At 41.7% G+C, this 15,443-nt stretch overlaps 1 protein-coding gene across 3 annotated transcripts in view; it reads left to right on the top strand.

The window, feature by feature from the left end:
- ZMAT4 (zinc finger matrin-type 4) overlaps window positions 1-15,443 on the top strand; it is a 376,376-nt gene that overhangs the window by 230,933 nt on the left and 130,000 nt on the right. For all 3 annotated transcript variants that reach the window (NM_001076943.1, XM_059882307.1, XM_024986304.2), the window contains 1 exon segment: window positions 6,078-6,305. In NM_001076943.1, coding sequence (NP_001070411.1) covers window positions 6,078-6,305 — 228 coding nt within the window.

Here is a 15,443-nt window from a genome sequence, read left to right as displayed (position 1 = left end):
AAACTGAATCGGAATGATGGTTCTGGTAAGTCACCCTCATCCTTGTTTATTCTCAGGAAGTGTTTAATGGCACGTGCTTTGGAATATGGGATATTTGATAGTGTTCTTTAATTTTCTTCATGGCATCTAAGAAATAGCACATGGATTTTTCTATTCTGTCTTGCAGCCTCAGAGAGCAGTATTCACTTCCTAACATATCAGATGAGAAGGAAGAGAGATGCTTCATTTTGTCTAAATCATGAGAGCCATTTCAGAACTGGCTGTAGTGGGAAAGGAGTCACCCAGTACCTTTGTGGGAGAAGCTGGAGCTTTTCCATCATATTCTGAGTCAGCTTTCACCCAACCCATCCCCCCCCATTCAAAAATAAATTAATGAATAAATCATTGCAATAAACATCTTGTGAGATTTAATTTACGACCTGATTGTGGCACCAAAAGTCCCCTAAGCACCATTTTCTGGACTTTGCACTAAAACAAGTTAGCATGAAATGTGGCCTCTATATAAGATGAAAAATAAAAATGATTTTCCCCGCATCAAGGGTTATATATCCATGAGTATAAACCACATCATCCATAATCCACAACTTAAAAATAACCATTGCCTAAGATTTTTATTTATAGCCTGCTAGTCTTCATAGTTTTATATGTCTATGTGCATAATTTAATAAGTAATTTGGTTTACATCCCCCATGTAATTTCTGTCTTTTCATTTATATTATATCCTGCACATTTCTCCAGGTCTCTAAGTATTTTTTCTTTTTTTTTAAGTATTTTTTCTAATACATAGTTTTGACTGCTGTATTTCAGAGTGTGAGTAAGTTTTAGTCACTTAGTTATGCCCGACTCTTTGTGACATCATGGACTGCAGCCCACCAGGCTCCTCTGTCCATGAGATTTTCCAGGCAAGGATACTGGAGTGGATTGCCATTTCCTTCTCCAGGGGATCTTCCTGATCCAGGGATCGAACCTGGGTCATTTCAGAGTGTAGAGAGCCACAGTTTATTTAATTCATTCCACTTATGAATATCTAACTTGTTTTTAATCCTATAAAGTGAGTTTAATGAAATTATCAGAGATTTTAAATTTAGCTATCATAAGGCATTTTTTAAAACACGAAAGTTGGTATTAACTGAAATTTACTAGTTCTTTTCTTCATTTATTCATCACATGTTTATTGAGCATTTACTACCTACAAGGGGATGCTGTCCTCTGTGAGAGGCACAAAGGGAATCTACATTTTGAGCCCCAACTTTGCACAGTTTGCATGGAGTTGAGGCCTTTACCTGCAGAAGGGGCTGGACTGTTGGGCTAAGCTGTGTAGGGACAGCTGTGTAAGGACAGCCACTTTTCAGCCAGGCACTAAGTGACCTGGTCACACTGAACTGTCAACAGCGTGTGCAAAAAACAGTGATACTTGAAGAAGAATTCCTCCTGTCACGAATTTGGTTTAGGATAGGAAAAGAGAGAGAGAGAGAGAGAGAGAGAGAGAGAAAGGAAAGGCAGTTTATCATAGGGCCTGGAAATTAGGAAAATTATTTTAAGAGAACATGCATATTTTCAAATAATCCCTACTGAGAACAGATGCTGAAGCCTGGGAAATGTGTTCTGACTCTGAAGTTTATCTGTTAGTATTTGGCCTGTAGCACCATTGCCATCACTGGAAACTAGTTGACATTGAAATACGGTGCTGGGTCTCAAGTCAGGAGAGCTGATCGCTGCCATCTCCTTTTCGGCTTATTAATTAGGAGTCCTGCACTGGCTGATGTATCTCCCGAGCTCCAAGCTGCCCCATTGGTCAAGCTGGATTTGGGGACGGCTCAAATATTTAAAAAACAATACAACGGCAGACAGAATAAACTGCATAATATCACAAAACTTGGAAGACAGTATTGTGGACAAAAACTCTTAAGTAAGAAAAGCACATACTTTTTGGGGGAATGTATTATGGACTTTATTATTTTTTAAATTTTTATACAAGTTTTAAAGGTTGCTTTCCATTTAGTTATTTCAGAATATTAGCTATTTCCCCCATATTATACAATATATCCTTGAGCCTGTCTTATACCAAATAATTTGTACCTCTCACACCCTGCCCTGTATCACACCTTCCTCCTTACCACCGGTAACCACTGGTTCATTCTCTGTATCTGTGAGTCTGCTTCTTTTTTGTTATTATGAGTAGTTTAGTGTATTTTTTTAGATTCTACATATAAACGATATCATGCAGTATTTGTCTTTCTCTGTCTAACTTATTTCACTTAGCATAAAGCCCTTGAAGACCATCCATGTTGCTGCAAATGACAAAATTCCATTCCTCTTAATGGCTAAGTAACATTCCATTGTACATATATGTACCACATCTTCTTTATCTGTCCATCTGTCAGTGAACACTTAGGTTGCTTCCGTGTATTTGCAGTTGCAAATAATGCTGCTGTGAACATTGAGGTGTGTGTGTCTTTTTCAATTGGTAGAAAACCACCTGTTTTTAAATGCATCCATTTACAGAATTATTTCAAAAGCCCCTAAATTCTTTGTGAGAATGAATGAAAGAGGGAGAGAGAAAAGGAGGAAAGGAGGAAAAAAGAAGAAAGAGAGGAAGAGAGAGACAAAGTGTCGGAACTAAGAGATGTTAGTGAAGCCTCACTTGGATGGGTGTGGGGGTTGAAGGTCTTCGTGTGACTCTGGACCGGAAGGCAGACAGGTCAGTGAGAACACCATTACCCCATTTCCTGGAGATTGTGTTACTGCCTTCTCTGGCAAAGGACACCCACTTAGCGATCTAGCGGGTAAGCCTTTGAGAACTATCAATGGATCCTCTCTGCTTGGTTGAAAGAAAACCTGCTCTAGTCTCCTAAGCAGTTATTTCTGAACTTTTTTTTAATTCTTTTCTCCAGTGGGATGCTAAATCAGGTCTGATCCCAGAGGCTAGGGTGATCAACTCATCCCCGTTTGCTCAGATCTTTTCCCATTATGGGCTTCCCTTGTGGCTCAGCTGGTTAAGAATCCTCCTGCAATGTGGGAGACCTGGGTTCGATCCCTGGGTTGGGAAGATCCCCTGGAGAAGGGAAAGGCTACCCACTCCAGTATTCTGGCCTGGAGAATTCCATGGACTGTATAGTCCATGGGGTCACAACGGATCGGACACAACTGAGTGACTTTCACTTCACTTCACTTTCCCATTTTAGCTCTGAAAGCCCCATGTCTTGGGAACCCTCTCAGTCACAGATACACTGGTACCCTGCCAAAAGCCACATTGAGGGTTTGGATACTGTGATCAACGAATCGGAGGAAAATGGCTTCCTTTTTGAATGCAAAATTTCCAGAAAAAGATGCCTTATTTGTAGTCTCTGAAATATGCAGAGAGACCCTTGTGGAGACCAGAGGCATCAGAGATTGGCTGAAGGTCACGCAGTTCAGGAGTGGTGGGGGTCCAATTCCACTTTGATTTCCAATTTTGAGTCAAAGCTGTTTTCATTCCCAGCTACTGCCTTTGTTTGCCTGTAGGGGATATGGGCTTCCCTGGTGGCTCAGATGGTAAAGAATCTGCCTGCAGTGTGAGAGACCCAGGTTCAGTCCCTGGGTTGGGAAGATCCCCTGGAGTAGGAAATGGCAACTCATTCCAATATTCTTGTTTGGAGAATCCCATGGACAGAGGAGCCTGGTGTGATAACAGTTCTGACTTTGCAGAGTTGGAGACAACCCGAGCGACTAACACGCACATAGGGAATATAAACTTAGTTTCGATTGATGAAGACAGTTAGACATAGAGGCGTAAGAAAAATTAAACTCTGGGTCTGTACCAGGATGGTAGGATTATTAAAGAGAAGAAGCTCCCACGCAAATGCAACATTAAACTACTTTCTTATGCACAAGATAAGATTATCTTATTTGATGAAAATTCTATGGTGTGTCGCTCCTGCCAGAATGTGGTATGTAAGGTATCAATTGATAAAATCAATTCTGAAATGTTTTTTAGGGTCCAGTTTACAGAAAAGCAAATTACGCTTCACGAGTCAGCATCCATTCAGACTGCAAACATTTGATACGTTTTTCATGTCTATCCAAAACCATAGATGGCCATAAATCCTCAGAAATTGATAAAGATGCTGGAAACTTTGGAAGAAAGATCCAATTTCCTTCAGAAAAGTGGATAGAAGTCCTTTCATATTACAGGTCAATTGCATATTTGTAGCTTTTATTAGCATTTCTAAGTCAGAGCAGAGTGATTCTGCGTGCCTGCAGGAGCGGTACAGCCCCAGCTGGAGTTTTATCATCACCGGGTGATGTATTACTAAGTCTGGCAATGAGGCTTTCAAGAGACGTCTTATTTCTCGTAAGCCCCTATAGAAATAATACCACTCGGTTTCATCCAGAGTAGCTAAAAACTTCCCGAATGGTGAAATCTCTGGGTAGGTCCAAAAAGGCTCTCTAGGTATTGTGACATGCAGACGTTTTCTGAATTAAAATGTCCTTTTGCAAGTATTTATTTGTATATCAATTATTTGTCTTTTATTGAGACACGGTTGACTTACAAATTTGTGTCAGTTTCAGTTGTACAACATAATGATTCAGTATTTTTGCAGAGTATACTCCATTTTGGATGATTAGAAGATATTGGGTATAATTCCCCATGCTGTACAGTAAATCCTTGAGGCTTATCTGTTTCACGTGTAGTAATTTGCGTGTATGAATCCCATTTGTCCCTCCAGTCCCCCTTTAGTAGCCGCAAGTTTGTTTCTGAGACTGTGAATTCATTTCTGTTTTGCATAAATGTTCATTTGCATTATTTTTACATTCTGCATGGAAGATCTGGGGCATGGGTTTGATCCCTGGTTGGTGACCTGGATCCTACATTCTATAGCTAAGACCTGGTCCAGGCAAATAAATAACTATTTTTAAAAAGAAAAAAAAAAAAAAAAAAAACTTTGACATCTCCGAAGTCCATCATCTGAGAAGGACAATAATCCAACTCATAGTTATTGAAAAGATGCAAGCAACTCAATGTTGTAATGCATTAAAAAAGTTAATTATGTTTTCTGTTAGTAAACCCTTACAAGTTAGATTCTTTTTTCCCCTCCCTGAACCCAAAATAACTGTAAGCTCACAGTGGAATGTGCTAATAGCTGAGGCTGTGTATCTCAAAATAGTGATAGTCCCATCTTTTCAGTTTAGATAAGCAACATCTGCTCTATAGTGTTTGTCTTTTGGTCTAAAAAAATATTGTACTTTCAACTTCTATTTTAGCAGATTTGGGTTGAAAATAACCTCTCACAATAAACATAGTAACTGATAATAAAATTAGCATGACTTTGTCAATTGATATAATCTATGCAACTGATGGATCTGCTTCTATCACTTTGGCAAATCCCTTATTTATTAGTTATATCCATTTATAGCACACAGATGTCTAATTCATTCATTTCAAGTCCTGATTGTTCAATGTTTACTTGAAGTTTTGGCTTTGGTTAATAAATCATTTCTTGACCTCCAAGAGTTTATTTAAAAACAAAAACAGAACCTTTCTTTCCTCCTAAAGAGTGGTCTCCAGAACTATCAGATGAAACCATAACAGACTGCAATCTCTGACCGCAGTAAACTAGGAACTTTTAATTGTAGCCCAGGTTCAAAAGCAAAATGTTCAACCCCTCCCAGGTGATCTAACGCTCCATCAAGGATGAGGACCACTGAATCCTAATTCAGTGCTTTCCAAATTTAATTTGCATGAGTCACCTGAAGCTCTCATAAATGTATGCTCTCATCCAGTGGTCCAGGGCCGAGCCTGAAATTTGCATCTTCAATAAACTACAGGTGATGTTGGTGTTTTCAGTCCGTGAAGCACACTCATGAAGTAAATGGCTTTAAGTGGCTTTGGCCTTCTTGGCTGTTAATGATACCCTGGCCCTCAAGATTCTTCAGTCAAGGTCTTTTCTGTTCTCTTTCATGCGCTGTCCCCATTTCTTGGATTATTGAGCTCTAGAATGAACGTGAGACTCTTCCATCTTCAGCTACCAAGGAGGCATGCACTCAGGAAGGGACTAACCTGGCTTGTGGTTCTCTCCGGTTTTTTTTCTCCCCAGCCACGCCTCTGAGCTCACTTAAACCTCCGAGGGTGGACACTGCTCCAGTGGTTCCATCTCCCTATCAAAGAAGAGATTCAGACAGATACTGTGGACTCTGTGCAGCCTGGTTCAACAATCCTCTGATGGCCCAGCAGCATTACGATGGTAAGAAGCACAAAAAGAATGCGGCAAGAGTTGCTTTGTTAGAGCAGCTGGGGACAACTCTGGATATGGGCGAACTAAGAGGTAAGAGAAACTTCTAATTTTTGCCATGGAACTGGGCTTTCTGAGAAAGGGTGGTGTTTTCACAAATTAGGATGATTCTTCTTATCGCTTTGCTTACTAAGGACAATTCTAGGCTTCTCCAAAAAGAATAGAAGAAAACAGAAATGGACATAAAATTACATTTTGCCATCTCCTTTCTAAGTGTTTAGGGTCGTCAGATTTTGATTGACTGTGTTTCAGATCAGAGCTGTCCATCCATGAACCAGAGTTTTTCCTTCTGCCTTATCTTTAAGCACCTTATCAAATAAATGCTTTTGTACATGAATTGTAAGGGAGCAGATGCAACAAAGGCCAAATGCCATTATCTTTGTTTTAAATTTGTGTGCTTTTATGAAGTCAGCTGAAACAAAGCCAACTGTTGACTCTATTTCATGGCTTGAAGTAAGCCCAAGACCTTTGCATGCATGTTAGGAAGTTGAGGTAAGACAGTGCTGTGGACCAGTGTGGAATCAATACTTGGCTCCTTCCATTCCCCCACCTGACACATATTGTCTGTTGCTGGGAAACCACAGAGCATTAGAAGTCCATGTGAGATTTTACAGAAGCTGTGAAGTGGAGACTTGTAAGTCATAGGATGAGGATCAGTCCTATGGATTCCTAAGGAAGCCAGAAACCAATCTGTGGGACCTAGTAGAGTATTGGATCGTCAGCGACCACTCAAGCAGTTTTGGATCACCTACACAGTTTTGATCAGCTGATGTTGGCATTGTAGAAGTAGAAATGCATTTTCTCAGAAACATAATTCTACAAAGGGTGTTCTACTGTATCTCAGATATTTTATGGGTTAGATACTCTTTTAGGGACTGACCTGGGGATCATCCATCCTAATAACTGTAATAACAGAATTTGCAAATCACTTTTGAGAATGCAACCTGGGTTTAAATTGGGTTTGGTTTGTGGAGCCTACAATTCTTATCACTCTGATTGGGCTATGAGCCTCTAAGAGGATGAACCCAGAACATGTCTAGATCAAATAAGTGGAATAGACGATCATGCTGAGTGAGCTGAGAGGAAGAACGGGTCACTTCTAACTGTGTTGGTTGGGGAAGACTTCACTAAAGAAAGGGACTTGTGTTGGAACTAGGAATGTGGGTGGCATTTTAACAGATGAGAAGGCATTCCCTTTGAGCAGAACCATGCACATTCTGGTAAAAGAGAGGAGTGCGTAAGAGGTAACTGACAAATAAACACATTGTCATGGAGGAATCCTGTGATACGGCATAGATTTAAGATCGGAGGTCCATTAGGACATCTATGGAGCCTAATGAGAGACTGAGTTTTCCAAGATACATGATTAAAAACAAGAAATAAGAGCAAAGAGCAAAACCACTTTATTTTTGTGTAGGTCTTGTAGCTAAAGAGAACCAGCATGGAGCTTAATATTTTGGTGTGTTGGATAATCACATAGCAGATGCTTTTGAATGGTTGGTCCTGTTGCTGTCTGTTGGGGAATTACTTGTGTTCTCAGTCTCTGCCTTGTTAAAAAATACAGGAGGAGTATTTTTTAGCTGAAGGCCTCTCCACAACTCGCTGTTCCTGGCAGATAACAAGTCTGCTCAGTGACTCCTTCATGGCAGGCACCGAAGGAGAAAAAGAGGGCTTTATTTATGTTTTGTGCCAGATTCTATGATTTGGAGAAGAATGATTCCTAGAGCACATTCTTCTTGTCTGTTTTGAATTATCAGGGCTGCCTTTTTTATGTACAACCACATCTTAATGATTTGGGTGTCTGAATTCTGTAACATTTGAGTGGTTGGTCTTTTTATACAGAAGACAAAAAGAGCTGCTCCAGGACTTGATAACTCAGTGTGATTCTGACTCAGTAGCACACGAAATGGGATTTGCATTGAACACAGTGTCCTTGAAACCAACCTTTCTACTCACCCCAGGTGACATCTTGATATATATGCTTTCAGGCATTAAATATTGCAAAAGCTTGGGGAATAAAGCAATGATGATAACCCAGCAAGTTTTAAAACACACACACGCACGCACTGTCTGCTATTTCTGGAAATCTTCTAGTGCGTGATCCATCAATTAACAAAGGATAAAATGCGAATCAGTAAACACAGGCATATCTATAATTTTTTAAAAAACGTTGTCAAGCATCTAGAAGATGACATGGCAATGTCACAGGCTTCCTCTCTTTCTTAGCACTTCTCAGATTTTAGACACCACATTTACCCATTTAATTTGGTTTTCCTGATTTCTCCCTACCCCTATAGACTGTTAGCAACTTAAAAGCAGGGTTCCATGTCTGTTTTGCCCACTGATATGTTCAGAAACACCTAGAACAGTGACAGATACAGAGTAGGTACTCAATGATTGCTGGATGAATGAATAAATAGAGAAAGCAGGATTTAAATAAATCATTGAAAATTCTGCATTTTAAACACAGCACTTTCATTTCTAAAAGGATCCCGATTGAATATTTTTACAAGAAATTACTTATGATTTTTTTTGTCTAACTGAAAAAAATGACATATATTTTATATATGGTGAAATGCAGAGATACTGTGTTATATAGTTCATTGAATTTTAACCATGCAAATACCTGTGTAACCCACACTCCTATTAACATCCATAACTTTTCCATCATGACATCGTTGCCATGTACCCCTTCGCAGTCAACCCTAACCTCCCATTCCAGATTCCCAGCAACTTTCTTCTTTGGTTCACCATAGCTTAGTTTTGCTTGTTCTAAAACTTTGTATAAATGACCATGGAAAGTATGCATGTTTCTGGATCTAGTTTCTGATATTGCTTTGAAATGGATCCACTGGTTGCATAGAAAGCAAGTAGCTTCTTGCTCTTTATCACTGAGTGGATTTCTTCTAGACAGAAATCCTGCATTTGGCTTATGCATCATCTCCCTTTTTTTTGGGTGGGGGGCGGGTGGTATGTTGAATAAAGCTTTCCTGAACATTATTTTTGTTGTTGACAGATGTTTTTTCTTCTGTTGTTAAATATCTCAGAGTACAATTGTTGGGTCATAAGTTGGGTGCATTTTTAACTGTATAAGAAACTGCCAAAATGTTTTCCAAGTAGCTGCATTATTTTGCACACTCTAAAGCAATGTACATGAATTCCACATCCTCACCACATTTGTCTTTCAAATAATAGCCATTCTAGTGGGTGTAGGAGAGCATGTCACTATGAATTTAATTTGTGTTTCCTTGTAGGCTAATAGTGTCAAACATTTTTAAATGTTGGTCATTTGTATATCTACATTTGTGAATTGTCTGTTCATGTCTTTTGCCAATTAAAAAAAAATTGGTTGCCTGCCTTTTTATTACTGAGTTAAGTGGAAGGTGTCCATATATTATCAATACAAATATACCCATTATGAATATTTTGTCTTAGCCTATGTCTTGGCTGTTCATTTTCTTAAGTAATGTCTGGTAAGCTGACATTACTGAATTAGGAAAGTCTAGGTGGCTCAGACAGTAAAATGTCTGCCTGCAATGCGGGAGACCCAGGTTCAATCCCTGGGTTGGGAAGTCCCCTGGAGAAGGAAATGGCAACCCACTCCAGTACTCGTCCCTGGAAAATTCCATGGACTGAGGAGCCTGGTAGGCTACAGTCCATGGGGTCTCAGAGTCGGACATGACTGAGCATCTGAACAACAAAACAAGACGAGCTTGGTCGTATCATTCAGTGACCTTCCTCCACCTTCAGGTCACCTAGGGTACCTGGGCAGGGGCCTTGAGCTTGGGGGCTTCTCTAAGAAGGAAAAGCACTCTAGGTTAAAAAACTGAAGAGTTTCCAAAGGCAAACAGTGCAGCTATTGCTGTGTGACAGTTACCTCAAAACTTCGTGGCTTAAAAAATTGTAGACCTTTATTATCTCCGAAGGTTTCCAGGGGGCGATTTGGGAGTGGCTTGACTGGGTGATCTTGACTTGAGGTTTCTCATCCCTGTGTAGCTGAGATTTCAGCCTGGGCTGCAGTTCTGCTTTGAAAGGTGGTTCATTCCATTACAGAAAGCATAGTAGTGCTTGCTGGTTCCTGGGGGTGAGGGGAATGAGTCAACTACAGTGGGACCGCAAGAGGGCATTTGGGGTCATGGAACTTTCTGGATCTTGATACGGCTATGTGGCTGTATGTGTCTGTTTGTCAAAACTCATGTAACTGTATCCAAGGAGACAGTGACATGTCAGTTTCAAGAGTCAAATTAAAAAAGAAATATAAGGTGACTCACTCATGTGATGCAGGAGACCTCAGTTTTTCTCTTCGTGGGCCTCTCCCAGTAATTTTGAAGGTGCCCACGCTGTGGTTACTGGCTTCCCATGGAGCCTCAAGTGGAGGCCATTCTTTTTAGGATGCTCCAAGGTCACGTGGTCTTGCTTCCATTACTTTTTATAGGCTAGAAGTCAATGGTGATGGTGGTGGTTTAGTTGCTAAATCGTGTCTGACTCTTGTAATCCCATGGTCTGTATAGCCCTCCAGGCTCCTCTGTCCATGGGATTTCCCAGGCAAGAATACTGGAATGGGCTGCCATTTCCTTCTCCAGGGGAATCTTCCAAACCTCAGGGGTCGAACTCATGTCTCTTGGGTCTCCTGCATTGGCAAGAAGTTTCTTTACCACTGAGCCACCAGGGAAGCCCTAGAAGTCAATGCCAGTGACTGTTCAAGTGGTGGTAGGGAATTCACCTCTGTCCCTGAAGAGAGGGTTATGAGAGAACACATGGACACTATTAAACCACCACAGTCATAATGCAGGCAAATGACTGATCCATGTGACAAATTGCACACTTGTTGACTTTGGAGTGAAAAACATCTCACCCACAGGTGGAATTAATATGTACAAAAAACACGTCAAGTCATGGATTTTGTTTTAAACAAATCTAACAGAGATTTCTGCCTGTTCTCACGAGAACCAGAGCAACAGAAAATAGTTTCTCTGAGGTCCTCTGCCCAGGACTTGATGGATGTCATGGGTAGAACTGACAGAGACAGGGCAGGTTGCTTAAGCATCTCCATGTGAGTTTTCAACAATCCTTTATTCATCTGACACCCATTCTCCCTTAGGGCATGGCCACTCCAATACTTTTGGGGATTCCAGAGACTTGGGAGCCAAATTATTAATTACTGGAGTTTCCAGCTGTTTTAGGGGCACCCAGTCTCCCTGTGAGATGATGGACCCAGACCTTCTGATCAGTGACTCGAGGTCCAGATTTTAGAAACAGACAGCTAGTTATCTGTCACTTCGGTATTTCCTCTTTGATGCCTTCTTTTACTTTTTCATTTCTTTCCCACTTCATTCCACTAACACTGAATACGTGCTAGGTACCAGGCATGAAGTACTGGAAATACTGCAGGGAATGAGAAGATAAGGTTCGTATCTTGAGAAGAAGCAGGAAACAAAATATGTTTAGCTGATGACAAGCACGAATGGGAGGGTGGTAGTTTCCTTTAGATGGGAAGGTTAGTGACAGCCACGCAGAGAAGCTGATATGTTGAACTGTGACCTGTGAAGGAGGCGAAGGATCCCAACACGAAGCACCTGCTCCTTCAAGCAGAGGTGTTGGCAGGTGCAAAGGTCCTGTGGTAGGCAGAGGGCCTGAAGCTAATGACAGGAGAGGGGTAAAAAGTGAGACTGGATTTAGGTGAGGTCACACTGCGTAGATCCTAGCAGGTTGTTGGAAGAAGTTGTGATTTATTCTAAGTGCACAGAGGTGTTTGCAGCTCATCTTCCTTGTGCGTTCAAATGTTCCACCTTTCCTCAGGGTCCCCCCTACAGTGTTGGTGGGAATGTAAATTGTGCAACCGCTATGGAGAACAGTATGGAGGCTCCTTAATAAACTAAAAATAGAGATAATGTAAGATGCAGCCATCCCACTTCTGGGCATATACCCTGAGAAAACTGTAATTAAAAAAAAACACGCACCCCAAATATTTATTCCAGCATTATTTACAATAGCTAGGACATGGAAGCAACCTAGATGAATGCTATGCTATAGTAAGTCACTTCAGTCGTGTCCGACTCTGTGCGACCCCATAGACGGCAGCCCACCAGGCTCCCCCGTCCCTGGGATTCTCCAGGCAAGAACACTGGAGTGGGTTGCCATTTCCTCCTCCAATGCATGAAAGTGAAAAGTGAAAGTGAAGTTGCTCAGTCGTGTCCGACTCTTAGCGACCCCATGGATTGCAGCCTAACAGGCTCCTCCATCCATGGGATTTTCCAGGCAAGAGTACTGGAGTGGGGTGCCATTGCCTTCTCCGACCTAGATGAATATCAACATATGAATGGATAAAGAAGATGTGGTGTGTATGTGTGTGTGTGTGTGTGGTGGAACAATACTCAGTGATGAAAAAAAAAGGAATAGAGTTGTGCCATTTGCAGAGATGTGGATGGATATAGAAATTGTCATACAAAGTGAAGTAAGTCAGAAAGGTAAAAACAAAACCATATATCAGTGCATTAATGGATCTAGAAAAATGGTAAAGGTGAACTTATTTGCAAAGCAGAAATGGACAACATAGAGAACAAACATGGACATCAAGTGGGGAAGGAGTTGGGATGAATAGGGAGATGGTGACTGATACGTGTACACTATTGATACTGTGTATAAGATAAGTAGCGAGAACCCTATGTCTCACCTTTCTATAGTTTAGGGCTTGGTTCACTTCCATTGTGGGTCACAGGCTCTTCCCTCTGTCGAAGAACAGGTCCTGCTCCTGTCATTCCTGGGAATGTACCCTGGGATCAAGAGAGCCTTGAAGGATACTGAAAGATGTGCAGGTCAGGCCACCTAGTGCTGCGCTCCAGGCAGAAGATGGAATCCCCACAGAGAACCAGGGAACCATGGGAACCAGGGACAGCAGCGCCCCCTGGAGGAGATGTGTGGGGTGGTTGCAGCTTGCCTGCTGCGTGCTAAGTTGCTTCAGTCGTGTCCGACTCTGTGCAACCTCGTGGACTGTAAGCGCCTCTGTTCGTGGGATCCTCCAGGCAAGAATACTGGAGTGGGATCCTCCTCCAGGAGATCTTCCCAACCCAGGGATCGAACTTTGATCTCTTACATCTCCTGCATTTTAGGCAGGTCCTTTACCGCTAGTGCTACCTGGTAAGCCCCAAATAAATTATGGTGAGAAAAAAAAAAAATTCAGAACAGTGATTGTCTCAGGGCTGGTGAGGAGCACCAAGTGAGAGGAGCTTAAGGCCACATTTAGGGTTAATGGGAGAAGTGGCCAGAGAAAGTCAGATCACCGTGACAGTCGAATACGGAACCCTGAGGGCTATCGGGAGTAACTTAGACCTTTGTCATGAGAATGACATGTTTGTATTTGTGGTTTTGAAAGAGATGTCTATAGACAGCAACAAGGCAGCTGGATTAGAAGGGAGGTGATTGGGAGGCAGGGAATTTTTTACTGGGAAGCTTCTAATTTAATCCAATGAGAAATTGCATCAACTTGAACAAACCGAAGCAGCGGCAGGGAGGATATCAGTAAAGGCAAAAAATGAGAAAGGAATTGGATGTGAATTCAACAAAGTTTGGAGGCCAGCTGGTCCTCCAGAGCCGTGGACAGCTGTCCCTTCCATGTGGAGGCAAATCCTGCCCACGACTGACTCTTAACTGGCCAGACTGCGTACCCAGATATCATCAGAAACTTCTGCTGAAGTGTGAACCGTGGGCTGGGCATTTGGTGTTACCTGCCATGATGCTTATGATCTCGGAGAGACAGCAGTAAGCAGTCCCGAGGAGAGATCTTAATTCCCTGTCCAGGATTTGAACCTGTGTAGCCTGGATGAAAACCAGGAATCCTAGCTGCAAGATCACCAGGGGCCAGAGGCTAGAAGCAAAGCGGCCCTGGCTCTTTTTCCCCATTTGAAAGTGGAAGTATTTCAGCGAGGCAAACACTGTAAAAAACAGGTACGAGTTTATTATTAGAGCCACAGCATAACAAATGGGAGAGCACACGGAGAAACAGTTTATTTAAGATGGAAGCTAGGCAGAAATACACACCCGGAGAGGAGAGCAGGCGTTCCGAGTGAGGAGCTCAGTAAAGAGGTGATTTAAATCACTTAGATGGGACAGTCCTTCTGGGTCTTTGTGTACCTTTGGCCAATTATTAATACCTCTTTCATCTTTTCACTCCTGACGGGGCCTAGGACCCTCCCCAATAGGCATGTGCAACTTTTTGCTAAGATGGATCCCACCACAGAGGCCTGTGGGTGCATGCCCACACTTATTATGGGGTGGCACCTCCTCCCTTTTTGACCCCCAAGAAGCCTTCTGTGCATGTGCAGACAGGGACTTTTTCCTTGACCTCAGGAGTGAGCACCATCTCTCTTTACTTCAGCAGAGCTCAGCTTCTGCCTCTAGCTTTGTCCTTGGAGTGTCTGGCTGAGAACAAAATTTCAGCTTTACTCCACTTGACAATCAATTACCAGTTGTCCAGTCCAGGGGCCCGTCTGTCTCCTACCTCACTTTTAACCCATTCATGGACTTATTATTCTTTGCATCACCTACAGTATCCAGAACAATGTATCCTTGATGGAAGGTCCTGAGTGGTGGCCACGCACTTGAGTGGCCTTACACTTGTTAAGCAATCCCACTTTTCTCTGGTGCTCTCAGGATTGTGGGTCTCAGATGGATGACTGAACATTTCCCAGTGCTGAATTTTTGATTAAAAAAATTCCTATGTTAAGTGAGGTGTCTTTTTATTCCATTTAAGAAGTGAAAACTAAAGCCTTAGTTCTTTCCTCTTAGAAATATTTTCAATCTTGGAGAACTGTATGCATTTTATCTAGTTGAGAATCAGCAGAAAATAGGACCTTTAAGCAGATATGATAATTATAGAACATAATTCTAAATTGAATGGTAGGGGAAGAGGTGCCAGAAGAAAATGCTCAGCTTAGATTACACCTGGTTATTTTTGCATTATTATTTTTAATGTGTTTTGACACCTCAGCTGTTGCATCTAGACTCACTCTGATCTTCAGAGCCCACATTTTGGGTTAGATAATTAAACTGCTTAAATGGCTCATGTTCCTGTCATACTACTGGTGTGGAAAAATAGGGTGATATGGAAGAAATCATTTTCATTCAATCATTCATTCATTCATGCTTACTAAGTACCTATTATGTACCAGGCTC

This window comes from Bos taurus, chromosome 27, assembly GCF_002263795.3.
Source record: "Bos taurus isolate L1 Dominette 01449 registration number 42190680 breed Hereford chromosome 27, ARS-UCD2.0, whole genome shotgun sequence".
Lineage (NCBI taxonomy): Eukaryota > Metazoa > Chordata > Mammalia > Artiodactyla > Bovidae > Bos > Bos taurus.
This window is presented reverse-complemented; position numbering and strand designations above follow the sequence as displayed.